This window comes from Balaenoptera musculus, chromosome 1 (assembly GCF_009873245.2).
Source record: "Balaenoptera musculus isolate JJ_BM4_2016_0621 chromosome 1, mBalMus1.pri.v3, whole genome shotgun sequence".
Classification (NCBI taxonomy): Eukaryota; Metazoa; Chordata; class Mammalia; order Artiodactyla; family Balaenopteridae; genus Balaenoptera; species Balaenoptera musculus.
This window is the reverse complement of record NC_045785.1, coordinates 27,203,707-27,220,566: the sequence shown is the minus strand read 5'-3', so window position 1 is coordinate 27,220,566 and position 16,860 is coordinate 27,203,707. Positions and strand designations below refer to the sequence as shown.

General features: G+C 47.9%; 1 protein-coding gene across 1 annotated transcript in view; it reads right to left on the bottom strand.

The window, feature by feature from the left end:
- Positions 1-4,616, bottom strand: part of C1H1orf94 (chromosome 1 C1orf94 homolog) — a 35,818-nt gene extending 31,202 nt beyond the window's left edge. Inside the window, exon 1 of the mRNA XM_036835747.1 lies at positions 4,288-4,616. Within this exon, the coding sequence (XP_036691642.1) occupies positions 4,288-4,616 (329 nt within the window). The remainder of the gene's footprint in view (positions 1-4,287) is intronic.
- Positions 4,617-16,860: the final 12,244 nt, after the last annotated feature.

Below are 16,860 nucleotides of genomic sequence, written 5' to 3'. Positions count from 1 at the left end.
GCACCACCGTCCAGCCAGCGCTCAAGCCAAAAACCTCAATTCAGCTGTGATGTCTCTATCTGTGTGCCCCAAACCATCTGCAGGCTCTTTTGACTCCTCTCAAAATACACGCCGAATCCCCCACTTTTTCCATTTTCACTGCAATCACTCTGGTCTAGCCACCATCACCATCGTGCTCATCTGGACTATTGCAGCATCTTCCCAGAGGTCTCCCAACTTGCTCTCTCACCTGTCTAACAAACCATCTCCACACAGCAGCTGGAGACATCTTTAAAAACTAGTGAATGTGATCGTGTTACACCCCCTTCCTAAAAACCTCCAAAGGTCTCGCATAACATGGAGAATCAAATGTGAACTCCCTACTGTGGTCCTCCAGGCCTTCTGAGACCTTGCCTGACTGTCTCTGGTATCACCCTGTGCCACGTCGCATCACTCACTACACCCCAGCCGTGTTGTCCCTCTCCAAGCCCACTCACATCTCAGAGTCTCTGTGGTTTCTCTCCTTTCTGCCTGGACATCCTTCCTTAGATCTTCACCTGACTGGCTCCTTCTTGGGGTCCAGGTCTCAGCTCAAATGACCGCCTCTACTCAGAGAGTCCTTCCCTGACCACCCCATCTAAAGGAGGTCCCCCTAGTACTTTAGTCAGTTTTATTTCCATCAGAGCACTCTCTGCTAGCTGAAATTATTTGGTTTATTTTTATGTGTTTATTATTTGTTTCTTCCAACTAGAATATCAGTTCTTTTCCCATTCTAAAGTTATCATACTCTTCTATTTACTTATTTTCTGTTTCTCTCCCCTACTTGAATGTAAGCTCTAGGAAGGCAGGACCTCATCTGGTTTACAGCTCTATTCCACTAGCTCTTAGCACAGAGCCAGGCACATAGTAGATGCTTAATAAATACTTGTTGAATGAATAACTGAAGGAATGAATGAATGAATGAACTCAAAATGTGTCCATAGGCTGAAGTTGGCTTGTGGAGAAAAGTGAATGTGGTGTTAATTGCCATTAACAGGAATACAGAATATAGATGGGGAGAATCCAGTCTGCTTGGATTGGATCATACCTGGATTATTGTACTTGATTCTGGTTGCTGCACTGCCCCAGGGACCAGCAGTGTGGGCAAGAAACTGACCAAGTTGGTACATGAAGGGAAACTTAGAAAAACAGAGATACTCAGCTTGTGAAAACAAGAAATCCTAGGAGGAGTGTTGTTGCCATCTTTTAATATCTAAAGGGTTATTGAGAGGAAGGCGGGGATAGATTTGGTTTGGAGCCCTAAGGGCAGAATCCAGATCAATGGGTATTAGTTTGATAGAGACAGGTTTCAGCACAGGAAGAAAATGGTTTTTTGACAGTCAGGGTTCATAGCAAAGGAAGGAGCTACCTTAGGAAGTGGTGAGCTCTGCATCTAAGAAAGTGTACAAGTGGATAACCACTTGGCAAGGATGTCGAGGAAGGGATTCAAGCAGCAGAAGATAGCCTTCAAGATCCCTTTCAAACTTGAAATGTCTGGGTTTCTATGATATATGGGGACAAAGTAAAAAAAAAAAAATCTGGCTAACAAGAGTTCTAGAGCTTACTTATCTACCTGCCCTGATAGCAGTTAGCAGCTCCAAAACCCAAACTGGGTTTACAAAATTAAGCAGTAGGCAGATTAGCTGCGAGGTTCTCTTGTGGGCCTGAAGCCATCCCACAAGTATGCTGGACAGCTCCCTGGATTTGAAATCTGTTATCTATGTGTGATCACTCAGAACATGGGACTGCCGAATATTCTGACTCTCCAAAAAGATGCCTTAATTTCTAGGAGAAGGCGGCCAACTCTATCACGTAGTGGCTAAGATGGTCCTGGGTTTGTTTCCTGAAACTCCACCACTTCCTAACTGTAGGACCTCGGACAAAGAAATGAACCCCACCAAACCTGTTACCTCAGCTGTAAAAAGGATCTAATTGAAAAATAGGGGAGGGAGGAATTGAAACAAGAATGACCCAAAGTTAATAATTAATGAAGCTGATTGACAGACATTCATTATACTATTTTATGTGTTTGAACATTTGCATAACAAACAGTAAAAAGAGGGGGAGTTTAAAATAGTACCCACTTCATGTAATAATTGTAGGGCTTAAGGAAATCATCATCATCATTATTACAAGGAATTTTTACAAATCCTAGTTATTACCGGGAATGTTTAAATATCCCATTTAATCATCCCAACAACCCGATGAAATGCGTAGTAATCATCTCCACTTGGCAGATGAGGAAACTGAAGCTCACATAAATTAAACAAATCCCGCAGCTGGCACAGGGCTGAAATGCGATCTGAAACCAGAGTTATCTGATTCCACCACTGCAGCTGCCTTTATTTCAAGAACAGCTCACTGTGTTCTACTTGGTTGATATCTGCACGATTATGATATCATTTATTCATCTAAGGCAATGGTTTCCTAGCTCTTTTATCATAGCAGAACCCTTTTTTCAAATGCAGCCTTTACTCAGAACTTCAGTAAGTAAAAACCCATAAAAGCCGAACAGCTCTGGCTGATGTGGGGATCGGGACCCAGCAACCAGGACACTTGACTCCAGGGTTGCCCCTGAAGCACCCTAAGGTCTATGAGCATCATGTGAAAACCCCAGATTGAAGGCAACAAAAACAACAACCAAAACCCCTGAACCCTGAGAATTGCATTTAGGGACAGCCTCACGGGAATAATGTAGCTTTCAGTTTCTTGTCCCCATTACATTTGATCCTCATTATCAACTCTGAGATGGACAAGGCAGGGCATATCATTCTCCATTTGCAGATGAGAAAATTAAGGCCAAATGGAGTTAAGCGACTGGCCAAAGGTGTGCCAGTTCAGTTTTCGGCCAAGTGCAGACTGGAAGTAGAGTCTGTTTCCATTAACTCCGTGTGACCTGGCAGAGAGGGTGCAATCTACTGGAAATTGCCACTGACCCTTGGTCCACAAAGTGGCCAATCAGCTCCTTGGCCATTGAGAGCTGAGCAGAGCCCCCCAGGCCCCCTCCAAGGCCCTGTCCCAGAGCAGATGGCAGTGGGCAGGGGAGAGGGTCTCAGTGCCACCGGAGGGCAGGACAGCAGGATTTTGGCTGTAGACGGGCCATTCCCATCCCAGCCGTGTACTGCTGAGCAGGGGGCAGGGTAGGCAATAACAGCCAAAGTGCCTTTCGCCTTCATGTGTAGCAAGTAAATAAGCCCAAAAAGGGTCAGCATGGAGTGCAGAACTGGGGAGCAGTTACGTTTTGCCTTTCTTAGCTCTTGCGTAGAAATCCCTGAAACCAGACTCAGCTCATAATTGCCTGAAGGGTTCCCCCACTCCAGAACATCTCTGAGCTGAGCTGGAGCATGTGTTGGAAGAGGCAACACTTAATTATCACTTAGTCTTTAATTAGCACTTAATTATTAATACTTAATCCATCTGTAAAATGGGGACGCGAATACCTGCCTCATAGGGACTCTGGGAGGATTAATTAATGTTTGCAGCCCGCTTTGAAGATACAAAGCAGTAAACAAGTGTTCAATGGTGGCATTAATAACTCGCCGGATTTACTCACTTTTCCTAATGATGTTCTTTCTTCTTCTCTGTTCCTCCCTCTCCTTTCTAATATCCGTCCCCAACAACATCTACCCAACTTTGCCCTCGTGGAGAAACTTTTAGCTCTGTGTTTCCCAGACACAGGATTTCCCATCCAGGAAATGGGCTATTTACAGCCATCTTCCTGCACTTTAATTTTCTATTATGTCCTCTGAATATGTCAGTGCCTTCCCAGTAAATATTTTGATGTGCGCTCTCGCAGCGGCTTCCGTGGAGGCTGAATGGGACAGCTGCTCCCTGTATTAGGGGATTCCAGATGTGGTTTAAAACCATCAGACTCATCTGTGCCAATGCCTAGCCTTTGAGGGCGGCAGGGGAGAAGGATCTTCTAGTTGCCTCTGGGGAAAGCCACGGACTTCTAGCCTTCAGCCCTGGCTAGGGTGGTTTTTCAAGGTCCTCAGATCTACATTGGAGTTGCCAATGCCTTTAGACAAGAAATATCCCCTGAGTGGGCTGGTACAGAGGCAGTAGAAATACAGCCCTGGTCTGGCCCTTCACTCAGGTAACTTCAGGATCCCAATCAACGCTCCTACTGGACAGAGGACCATGGTGGGTGGAGGAAAAGTACACAGCCTTTAGGGTTTAGCCAGACTGAAAAACAGGTCAAAACACTCCCCCAGAGGGTTAGACTTCATCTCCTCCCCCCTCCCTTGGGTCACGTAAGGGGACACTCACTCTTCTTGGAAGCTGAGGCCATTGTCTCTTGGGGTGCCAGCCATGGGGGCAGAGAGCTGCTCCTTGGAGGTCCTGGGCTGCAAGGCCTCGGGCAGGCCCTGAACTCTCTTCCAGATTTCATGGCAAGTCTTGTCTAAGCTGTCTTGGGGTGTGTCCTGGTGGATCCAGATGTACCTGGGGAACGGGCCCAGGGCGGAGGGGCGCTTGGCCACCAGGGCTGAGGACAAAGCCAGCCCATTCCCACTGGCCATCCTCTTCCTCTCTTTCTGGAAGCCCCTTTGTCCACCCAGGGCTCGAAGACAGGGGGACCGTCCACCACCACCCCTCATTCACCAGAAAGGGAGATGAGGATGGGGCAGAAGGAGGTCAGTTCTGTCTAGCTGTTGGTCCAGCAAGGTGACTATGTTCAGAGGCCTTCGATTTGTGTGTAAGTGATGGATGGAGGACAGCTTTCTTTTGGGGAGGGGGTACTTATTTTGATTTGTTTTTATTTGCTCTTTCTTGACTTTTGCCCCCCTCCCCTTCTCCCTTAGAAGAAAATATTTAAAAGTCAACAAAAACCAGTAGCTTAGTAACCGTGGAATCCCCCTGAGCTCAGGAACCAGGCACCTGGGGGGGCAGAATGACATCTGGGAACAACTGGAAGGGGAGGGCTGGCTCTCCCCCCAGTCCCTGGCACTCTCCCGTTGCCACCGGCCCCTGACTCCTGGCAGCGCCCGGGGCTCAGCCCATCATCGCTCGCTAAGCCTGGGGGATGACCTGGTGAGGGCCTGGCACACTGCTAGGCACCGGGCTCCGGGATTCTGCCATCGGTTTCTCACTGGGCCTTCCCAGGGACCCCGAGCCCACCGAGGGCCAAGGGCCCCCGCCCGGCCGAGCCCCGCCCTGCTCGCCCCAACTCCCCCTCCAGTCCCCCTCTCCTGGCCGCTCCACCGCCCACAGGAACGGTCCCGAGTGCCCAGCGCCCGCCCCGGCGCCCCCAGCAGACACCTGCCACGGTCCCCTCCCTGGGCTGCGGGGTGGACTGGGGAAGGGTCCCAACGCCTTAAAAGGGCGCTGTCTCCGCGGGAGGCTGGCGCCGATTTGCAGGGCCGGTGGCTCCCACCCGCTTCCCGTCCAGCGCTGGAATTCCTCGCTGGGTTTCAAACGCAACGGCTCGGTGCGCGCGGCGCCCTGCGTTTGGTCTGTGCCCCAGGCCCTCCGGTGGGGTGGGGGCGGGGACCAGAGGACCCCAGAGCGCTTTCCCCCATTAGAGGTCAAGGGCACCGTGCCCCGGCTCGCCCCGCCACCGCGGGCTCCTCGTACCCACCTGGACGCCTGCTGGTCCCTGCCCGGGTATCACTGATTTCACCCCTAACTGCCCTTTGACCAGGCGCTTACCATGTGCCAAGCGCTCGGCTTTAAAGTTGATACCGTTATGTATTATTGTTCTACATTTGAGGAAACCGAGTCTCAAAGTCCTAAAGGGGTGTGTTCAAGGCCCACTAGGAAGCGGGGAGCTGGGGTTCAAACCCAGGCACCCCAGGCTACTGATACAGACTGGTTTCTCCAGCGCTGGGCTCAGCGGTCCCCAGGGTGGGCGGAGGTGCCGAGAGAGGGTCTAAGCTAACCGCTTGCTGCTCGGTGGGCTCCGCCCCACACTGGAGGGGCTTCCTTAAACTCGGAACCAACATGGGACCTCCCTCTGCCCGGGGGTCTCTGGCCCCAGGAGTCAATGGTTGTTCCTCCAGTGTTTCCCCAGTAAAGGATTATCAAGAGGACAGACGGGAAAGAAGAAAGAAGCCTGGACGCGAATAGACGAGATGGCAGCCTGTTCATGTAGGGTTGAACCCTGACACTGCCCCTTACTAGCTGTGTGACCCTAACAACTGTCTTCACTTCTCCCATCCTTCATTCACTCCCCAGATACTGATGAGCCCTCCTCTGTGCGGGTGAGTTGCGGGACAGTGAGAAAGCATGAAGGTGAACGAAACTGGCATGGTCCCTGCTCTCATGGACCCTATATTCTCTTGTGGAGGGAGATAGATCGCCAACTAGCAGAGCAAGTAAATAAGTAATAAATACAGATGAAATAAGGGCTCTGATGGAAACTAACCAACAAAGTGAAGCAATGGGGAGAGAAGAGGTGGCAGCATCAGATGACCATGCAGGCAGGCCACTTAGAGTAGGTAAGGTAACATTGGAGATGAAGCAGAAGGATGAGAGGGGTCCTTTTTTGTAAAATGGTGTTAAAAATTATTAGGAAGGGGCTTCCCTGGTGGCGCAGTGGTTGAGAATCTGCCTGCCAATGCAGGGGACACGGGTTCGAGCCCTGGTCTGGGAAAATCCCACATGCCGCGGAGCAACTGGGCCCGTGAGCCACAACTACTGAGCCTGTGTGTCTGGAGTCTGTACTCCGCAACAAGAGAGGCCGTGATAGTGAGAGGCCCGCGCACCGCGATGAAGAGTGGCCCCCACTTGCCACAACTAGAGAAAGCCCTCGCACAGAAACGAAGACCCAACATAGCCATAAATAAATAAACAAATAAATAAAAAATTAAAAAAAAAATTATTAGGAAGATCACATTTCTGGTACATAGTAGACACTTCATAAATCTGTGTTGGATGAATTCATGGCATACTGTATGGAGTGCCTGGCATACCACAGGTGCCCAATACACAACCTTGCTCTTTACAGAGGGCCTGAGTTCCTGGAAATGTTGACTCTAAATTTTGAAATCCGAGCTTGATTCCCCTTTGATTTTCATTATAAAATTGAAGATGTGTTCCTTTGGGGAAAATTCTGAGGACCTAGACTGAATAAAATTATAGTTAAGAATGTAGAAAACCTTTTAAGATAGATAGTGCATTTAAAGGAAAAGTGATCACTTCTGATGAAATATTAATAGTTCTGAAAATGTCACTCAGTGTTTGTGCTGCTTGGCATTTGGTTGGCTGACACCTATGCTTAGAGCAGAACACCGACGACCCTGTACTGCCCAGGCCGCAGGATTCTGGAAAGTTAGCAGCTCACTCATTCCTTCTGTTCCTTCTCCCCTTCGGCAGGAGACTAGGCAACAGGGGCCAAGGACTGCAAAACAAAACAAAACAAAAATGAAATACACCAGAGATAGAGAACAAAGATAGGGGTGTGTTTCTTGGAACACAGAGCTGAGGTGTCTAGAAGAGTCTGCAAAAAACTTAAGTGGCAAACAGTATAGAGGTGTTTCAAAAAACTAGAAATAGAACTACTATATGACCCAGCAATTCCACTCTTGGATATATATCCAAAAAAACAAAAACACTAATTCAAAAAGATACATGCACCCTAATGTTCATAGCAGTATTATTTACAATTGCCAAGATATGGAAGCATCCTAGGTGTCCATCAACAGATGAATGGATAAAGAAGATATATATATATATATATATACACAATGGAATACTACTCAGCCATAAAAAAGAATGAAAATTTTGCCATTTGCAGTAACATGGATGGACTTGGAAGGCATTTTGCTAAGTGAAATAAGTCAGAGAAAGAAAAATACTGTATGATATCTCTTATATGTGGAATCTAAAAAGCACAAATACAATGAACTAGTGAATATAACAAAAAAGAAACAAACTCAAAGATATAGAGAACAAACTAGTGGTTACCAGTGGGGAGATGGAAGGGGGGAGGGGCATTATAGGGGTAGAGGATTAAGGGATACAAACTATTAGGTATAAAATAAGCTATAATGGTCTATTATATAACACAGTGAATATAGCAAATACTTTATAATAACTATAAATGGAGTATAACTTTTAAAAATTGCGAATCACTATATTGTACTGCTGTAACTTATATAATATTATACATCAACTATGCTTTAATGAAAAAATACTTAAGTGGAGTACTTAGAGCCAGTATAAACAAACCACATCTAATCTGGTAGCCACTAGCCACATGTGGCTATTTTAATTTTAATGTAAGTTATAATAAAATTTCAGTTTCTTAGTTACATTAGCCACATTTCAAGAACCACGTGTGGCTTGTGGCTACCATTTTGGACAGCCCAGAGAACACTTTCATTATTGAAAAACACATAGACTCTAGAACCAGACTACCTGGGTTCAAATTCTGAGTTCATGTTTCCTGGCAATGTATCCTTAGGCAAGTTACTCTATGCCTTGGTGTATTAGCTTTCTAGAGCTGCCACAACCAAGTACCACAGACTGGGTGGCTTACTCAACAGAAATTTATTTCCTCACAGTTCTGGAGGCCAGAAGTCCAAGATCAAGGTGTTGGCAGGGTTGGTTCCTCCTGAGGTTCTCTCGTCAGCTTATATACGCCTATCTTCTCCCTGTGTCTTCATATAGTCTTTGCTCTGTGCATGTCTACGTCCTGATCTCCTTTTCTTATAAGAACACCAGTCATGTTGGGTTAGGACTCACCCTAAAGACCCGATTTTTACCTTAACCACTCTTTAAATGTCCTATCTCCAAATAGTACCTCACATTCTGAGGCACTAGGGGTCAAGACTTCAACATCTGAATTTGGAGGGACACCATGCAGCTCATAACACTTGGTCTCCTCATCTGTAAAATGGGATGACAATAAAGAATATCTATTTTGCAGAAGTATTGTAAATGTCCTATTACTACGTAATTATTTAACAAAAGGAAAGTCCCTAAAACAACACCTGGCACACAAGAGACACCTAAAAGTGCTGTATATTAGTTTCCTTGTTGATTACATTGAAGTGCATGCCACTGGAGTTTCTCAATAACAGCTTCTGTGCTACGTGTAGGGAGGGAGAACTTTAGCTGTACTGGGGAAATTTGCTTTGTGATGGAGGAATGGACTCGAATCATCAACTAAGCCTTTCTAGGCTTTGTCCATTTTTTAGCACCAACCATGGCCAAAATTGTGCAAGGCACAGGGCTAGGAGATGAATAACACCTCTAGCCTACACATTGTCACAGGAAGGGAGCAAAGCATTCCAGAAGTGCCTGCTACACAGCAGGTGTGGGAAAAACTGATGTACTCTGTGCCCAGCACGTGAAATGGTGTCCAGGACCATTGACTGCTTCGCTTCAAGCTCTAAAATAGGCAGGCATCAGGTTTCACTATTCTATCTTCAGCACCTTGAACAGTGGGTTCAATTTGTGAACCCCTATTACCCTGAGCAGGTTGTTTCACCTCTTTATGCCTCAGTTTGCTCATCTGTGAAATAGGGATAATAAAATACTGACCTCATAGAGTTGTTTTGTGGCAACTGAGATAATACACGAGCTGTGCTTTAGAATAGTGAGTCTGGCACATGCATCATATCCAATGAATGTTAGCTATCATTATTTACGATTCTGGGATTCTTGCTTTTCTATTTGAAACCAGGAAAGCCTCAGGAGGAGACAACTCTCCCTACCTATTCTCCAGCCGAAGGCTCTCCTCACGTGGCTTCCATCACAGACACAAACACGGCTAGGATGGAGAACTCAGAAAGGCGGGCACGGCCTATGTTCTCTGGTGATTCACAGCTTACTCGTGGAGGCCCTGTCCGTCCTCTAACATAGTTTCAACACCCAGCTCTCACCATAAATATCTCTTTCTAGCTGTAGAAGAAAATTGAAAGGTTTTTTTTTGCCATTTTCCTTTTGCAAATTTTTGACCATTAATAATTTATTTAATTTATGGTCAGCTATGATTTCTCACCAATCTTGGTGCCTACCTGGGAAATCTTGTGCAGTGAGAAAACTCCAACCTACGAATTTTTATCAGATGTAATGAAATTTTTATGACTACTAAATTCAACAGTTAATGAAGTTGACATAATGGTACATTTAGCATTTAATTAAATATTTACTGATTTCAACGTTGCAGTTTTCTTCTTTGTATTGTGGAGCTAATAATAATAACACTTTCAGGCCTCAGACTTTTTGCAGGACCCTGAAAAGTACAGTGACATGATGCCTAAAGCGACATGTTGCCTAGAGTGGATTATGCCTAAAGGGTCAAACTGCCCAGAGGGGGCTCCATGCATAAGGAGACTGCAGGCAGGCTTCTTAAGGGACAAACCCCGGAACAGGAGGAAGAGAGGAGGGTGCAGCCAACTGTCACGTGAATGGGCCTCCCCTGGACGTTGTCCCAGGAACTGAACCTGACTTCAGAGCAGCCAGCCTTGGGAACTTCCTGGTGGTCCAGTGGTTAGGATTCTGGGCTTTCAGTGCCGGGGGCCTGGGTTCGATACCTGGTTGGGGAACTAAGATCCTGGAAGCCAAGCATCGAGGCCAAAAAAGAAAAAACAAAACAAAAACCAGAGTAGCCAGCCCTTTCCAGGACTTTGGAAAGGACACCAGAGGATTCTAGAAGCAAAGCTGTGGCGCTGGGATTCCTCTTTCCTGGCAGCACCATCAGCAATCCCTACCATTTCCACAGGGGATTTCATCCCTTATTATTGCCTCCAATCCTTGCCCATTTGTGAGGAGATTGTTAAGAGCTTGGGCGGTGGCAGCAGATACACTTGAATTTGAATTCCTGCTCTGCTACTTACTGAAGGGTGGCTTTGCACATGCTCAGCTTCTCTGGCATTCCATCATCGGCAAAGGGATGGGAACACTAGACAGGTATGGAGGGGGAGAGTTTCAAAGGGGGACATCTATGGACGTTCTCAGCATACTGCCTGGTGCACGGTGTGCCCTCCATAAAAGATACCGATTATTGTTGTTGTTATTAGCTATTAATGTAAAAATGGGGGCTGCGAAGACCCAACACAGCCAAAAATAAATAAATAAATAAAAATTAAAAAAAAAATGCTTATGTCTAATTCCCACAGACAGGGATTCTGATTTAATTGGCCTAGACTAGACCTGCTCAAGAATATTTTTAAAAAATAAAAAAATAAAAAAATAAATTTAAAAAATGGGGGCTGATGAGATCTCCATTTAAAGTTAGGGGAAAGGAAAGCCATAGTTGGCGGAGGGAAAGAATATGACTTGTCAGCGGTGGCCCAGTAAGGTGGCACGAGAGTTGGAATGCAATTGGTCTTCCGCTTCTGCCTTGGCCTTCCTGCCAGACCCCTGTCATGATAGGAGCCCCAAGAATCCCTGGAGAGGCTCTGTACGCGGTCCCTCTCAACTAGAAGCTTGGTGTTCTGCCCTTCCTTCCCTAACTTCCAGGCCTGGACGTTGGCCACCAGTATGCATTCATTTAAGAGTTATACTAGAGATGATTTGAGGCAGCTTTCAGATTAAAAAGTAAAAATTACAGCATCGAAGGATAAAGCAAGAACTGACTCCATCTAAAGAAAGCAGAAAGAGTTGCTGCTTTCAGGTCCCTGAATTGGTCAGGGTGCATGGAGGTAATAAGGTAATAAAACTGGGTATCCCTGTTTGTCAGCTAAAGCAAAAACGGAAACACGTCGGAAGGCAGAGTTTTTATTTTCTGACAGCAGAAAATACACATCTTCATCTGCAGAGACAAGATGCTTCCTGGAAATAACCCCAAGCATGAATTTATCATGAGTCCTTATATAATGGACACTGAGTGACATAGTGGGCAATATATTCAATTCTGTTTTCATAAAGACAGAAATGCCATTAAGTTGGTCAGTTTCTCACATCAGGTTTCTCTGAAGACAGAGAACGTAACATTAAATCATAACCCAGAGAAGGCATTTCTTTAAGGAATTCAGATAATGGAGTCTAGGAGAGACACCTTTGGGTCCATTCCACAAACATTACCGAGCACCTACTCAACCATCCATCCATCCATCCATCCATCCATCCATCCATCCATCCATCCAGCAAACATCTACTGAAGGCCCACCATGTACCGGGCACTCTGAATGGCACTGGTGAAGATTGCTTGTAAGAGCTGACGCCTGGACTGAGTTTTGAAGGACAAATAGGTGAATGCCAGACACAGAAGGAGGGGAGAGCGTTCCAGGCTGAGGGAGCAGCGTGCACAAAGGCCCAGGGGGAAGGGAGAGAGAAAGCACGGCTCATTTCAGGAGTGCAGGGGCCTCAGAATGGCTGGAGCGAGCGTGGTGGGTGGACAGTAGGGAGACAGGGGGCACAGGAGAGAGGGGCAGCCAGGGGCAGGAAGGGAGGGTCTAGCAGAGAACTTGGATTTCACTCTGTAGGCCATGGAGAAACATCCGGGGAAGGCAGGGAAGCTGTGAAATCAGGTTAGTGTTTTAAAAGAATGGGATGGGAATGTTGGATGGGACAAGAGCGGAGTTGGGGGCACCTGTTATGCGGCTGCTGTCAGAAACCCAGAAGAGAGATGTAGGGACCTGGCTAGGACCTGGGAGATGTGAAGGAGGCAGAATTTAGAGGACTTGGGAGCTGCCTGGATGTAGGGGCTGAGTGAGAGGGAGAGGCCAGAATGATCCCCCAGGTTTCTGGCTCAGGAACTGGGTGGACGTGGAAACTGGCTCCTGAGATGGCGGACCGAGCAGAGGGGCAGGTTGTGGTGCCGGATCAGAAGTAGGTGAGTTCAGTTGTGAGCAGGCTGGGGCAGAGCATCCTGCAGGACATCCAAGAGCAGAGAATGCCAGACACCACACAGGCACTAGGGACTCAGGAGACCTCCAGGAGGACATTTCTGCCGTAGGGAACTCCCCAGTCCACTGCGGGGGGAGCAAAAGAGAAAGCTGTCAGTTACAGAGAGACTGGGGAATCGCAGATCAGAGGTACGGTGCCCCTCCTGCCTGCCCTCCAGCACCCTGGACCCCTGTGAGCACTGCAGATTCTTCTTGCTGGGTCTACCACCCTGCATTTGCCCACACTGCTTTCTTCCTGGAAGGTGCCACTTCTTGCCTGCCCCTCTCCCCAGGCTGAGCTAGAAGCCCTTCTCATTTCCATAACATCCGGTAATTCTCCCAGAGTCATTATGCTTTGCTGTTTAACTCTTTTCTCAATAAGCTATCCATAGCCTGAGGGCAAGGACCAATGGTCATGTCTTATTCTTGTTTATATTTGTTCCCTCAGCACCTAGCACAGAGCCTGGTGTGCAGCTTAATGTTTGTGGCTGCACAAATAAAAGAATGAGTGAGGAGTAAGCAAATGATACTGCAGAAAAAGCATGGAGGGGTGTACGACGGTGTTGCTAGCTGCTGTAACACACCTCAATATTTTGGTGTCTTTTTACTGTTAAAAGTCGCTTCTCACCTAACAGTCCAATTCAAGTGTCCCAAACTGGTGGGTGACTTTTCTCTACAGGGTGATTTGGGATCCAGGCTTCTTCCATCTCATGGCTCTGCCATCCCCTAGGGACCCCAAATGCTCTGTATCCAGCCAGCAAATGGAGGAATAAGGGTGGGAGGATTTTATGGGGTAAGCCTTTAAGTGACACACACATCACTTCTGCTTACATTCCTTGGGCTAGAACCCTTGTCTTATGACTGCACCCAACTGCAAAGGGGGCTGGAAAGTGTAGTCCTGGCTAAGCAGCCACTTCTCAGTGATAAATCGGCACTATTGACATTTTTGGCCAAATAAACCTTTGGGGTGGAGGGGGGCTTCCCTGGGCATGTAAGGTGTTTAGCACCATCTCTACCCCCTAGATGCCAATAGCACCCTCCAGTGGTGACAACCAAAAATGTCTGTGGACACTGCCCAATGGCCCGTGGGGGCCAAATCACCCCTGGTGGAGAACCATTGCTCGATACAATGGAAGGGGAGGCGTACCTTTCTGATGTCCAGCTAGCTGGCCGTGCTGCAAAGGGCATCTAACTAAGCAGAGGGTGTGTGTTGCGGGTGCTGGTTAGGAGAAGCTACCTGAAGGAGGTGACACTTGAGCTGAGTGATTAGGAATCATCTCCTCTGCACAGTGAGAGAAGGAATGGTATCGCACTCAGAGGAAGCAGCGTGAGTGAAGGCGTAGGGGCTACGATAGCACAGCTGATTGGAGGAACTTCAAGCAGAGATGAGAGCCGAGCATAGCCCCTCTCCTGTGGATTATGGCCTCTGACAAGCAGAGGAAACATTTGACCTCTTTTGCCACTGACTCGAGTTCTGTCCCTTTCTTTGTTTCACAAACACAGGATTTTCTGCAGGAAATGCTAGAATTCGATGGTCCCAGCATTTGGTAGCACTGGAGGAATGGCCCAGACTGTGGGCCCTTCTCACATCCCCCTCCTGGTTGTGGGGCTCCCACAGCCTCCCCCCCAAGTTTGTCCTGGGCTTTTTCTTCCTGAACCGTTTCTGTCACCTTTCCTTGGGAAGCAGATCACTGTCATCTCTACGGTGACAGCCTTGCTCTTGGGAAATACTAGCTTCTGTCCCATCGCGTTCATCATTTTAAAATCCCCACCCTCCACTCAGACCTCAGGCTTTTCCACTGAGCCCTCGCCTTTGCTCTGTAGCCCTTCTCTGCCGTCCTACTCAGCCCTCAGCCTCCATTTCTGCCCTCGTTACTAGAGCATCCATTTGCCGGCTCATTTTCTCTCTCTCTCGGCTTCAGCAGGTTCTTTTATTTTCTTCTTAGGTCAGAATGAAACTTTCAGGGCATCAAGAGTGCAGCCCCTACCTGAGTCAGGCCAAGTTCTCTAGAGCACCAGGCCTTGTTTTCTTTCTAAAACCAACTCTGATCTTATCTGGGTATTAGGCTTATCTTGGCCAGTCACCACACCACATTGGGCTTTTTGCAATGTGATACTGTGGAGAGACCTTGACCCATGGCTGCCTCTTGCTCCTGGGGAGATACGAGTGGGTAGGCAGGGAGCCAGCCCCGGGGGCTGGGCTGAGAGTCACACTCTCCTAGGCTAGAGAGGGGAGGGCTATTATTATCTCTTGGACCCCTGCCTCTCCCTTGGCCTGCAAATGTTCAGGGTCCCCATCTCTGGTCTTCAGAGCCGTGCACCTTTTCAGACTACTTCTTGATAAAGCAATCACACTCCACGCAGCCTGATGGACATCTCTTTAAATCTATTTTCTGACTGTCATGCATTTCTTCTCTCTCTTCCCTCCATCTGTAAAGACCTCTCCTCCTGTTATGTGCTGAATTCTGTCCCTCCCTATGTCGAAGTCCTAACCTCTAGGACCTCAGAATGTGACTATATTTGGAGACAGGGCTTTAAAGAGGTAATTAAGTTAAAACTAAATCTGTAAGGTGAGGTCTAACCCAGTATTACTGGTGTCCTTATAAGAAGAGGAAATTTGGACACAGACATGTACAGGGGGAAGACAATGTAAAGATGTAGGGAAAAGACATGCCATCTACGAGTCAAGGAGAGCAAACTCAGAAGGAGCCAACCTTGTAGACACCTTGATCTCGGACTTCTAGCTTCCAGAACCTTGAGACAATACATTTCTGTTGTTTCAGCCACACAGGTATGTGGTACTTTGTTATTTGTTATGGCGGCAGCCCTAGCAAATGAATACACCTTGTACTTCCCCCTTTTTAAGACTAAAATCCAATCTCCTCATCAGCCCCTAAAAGACCCTGCATGATCTGGCTCTGGTCCCATCCCCTCCCTCATCTCTTAGGGGTCCCCTCTTATTCACCTTGACCCACACCCAGCCGCCTATCCCAGACCCCCTCCCTTTTCAGGCCCTTGCCCTTCCTTTTCCCAACTCTTTGCATGGCTGTTTAGCTTAATTTTCAATCCCACCTTCAAGGTCACCACCTCAGAGAGGCCTCCCCAGACCACCTATTTAAAGTACGCCCCGTGTAGCCCTTCTCACAGCAACTATGAACTTTTTCTTTATAGCATCTTTGATGAGTTACTTTATATATAATTGTTTATTTATCACCTGCCTTCCTCAAGCCAGGGACAGTTCACTCAAGTGTGTTTATCTAGCACAGTGGCTGGCATGTAATGATGCTCAATTACTATTTGCTGAGTAAATCAATCTTCACCTCGTCAACGTATCCAGGCTTCAGGGTCCAGCCCAAATCTTACTTCCCTCCTTAAATTGGCCTTATGATCCCCCAAGTCCAAGAAAAGCTTCCTGTCTTGATGTGCCTTTGTTACTGTCTGTAACATGCCTTTTCCGTCCTGGCGATCAGATCAGCACTGCCTGGGCTGTGGGGGGGTTTCCATCTGTGCCCCGCATCCTCCCATGCAGGACCGCACACTGTGCATCTCTGCATTGCCCACAGCACAGGCTGGCACAGGGCCCGGAACTCAGGAGGCCTCAGTAAGTATATGTGGACACAGATAGATCAGAGGGAGGGAGGAATGGTGGAGGAAGTGAGTAGCTGGGCCAGTGTCAGGAATTAAAAGGGTGTCCCTGCCCTCCACGGCCCCCAGGGAGAAGGATGACAAATGCCCCATTGCCGGGGAGGGTTCCGGGGTAAACATCAGCTGTGGGTTGCAGCCACAGAGCAAAGTGCTGGGGCTGAGGAGGGAGTGGGGGAAGCCCTCTGGCCTGGAGCCCCAGAATTACAGAGCAGCCCAGACTCCCTCCTGCCCAGCTGTAGGCTGCAGGGGAGGGCTCTGCCCGCTGGAGCTCGAGGACCCCTCTGGCAGGAGAGGGGAGAGGCCCAAGCTCATGAGCCAGGGCTTTCCCCCAGGGAAGATCCCACCAACAGCACCCCCAAGGCTGCCACCCACCAATGGCCCAGCCAGCCCCCCCCTTCTCTCCAGCGCTGGCGGGAAGGCC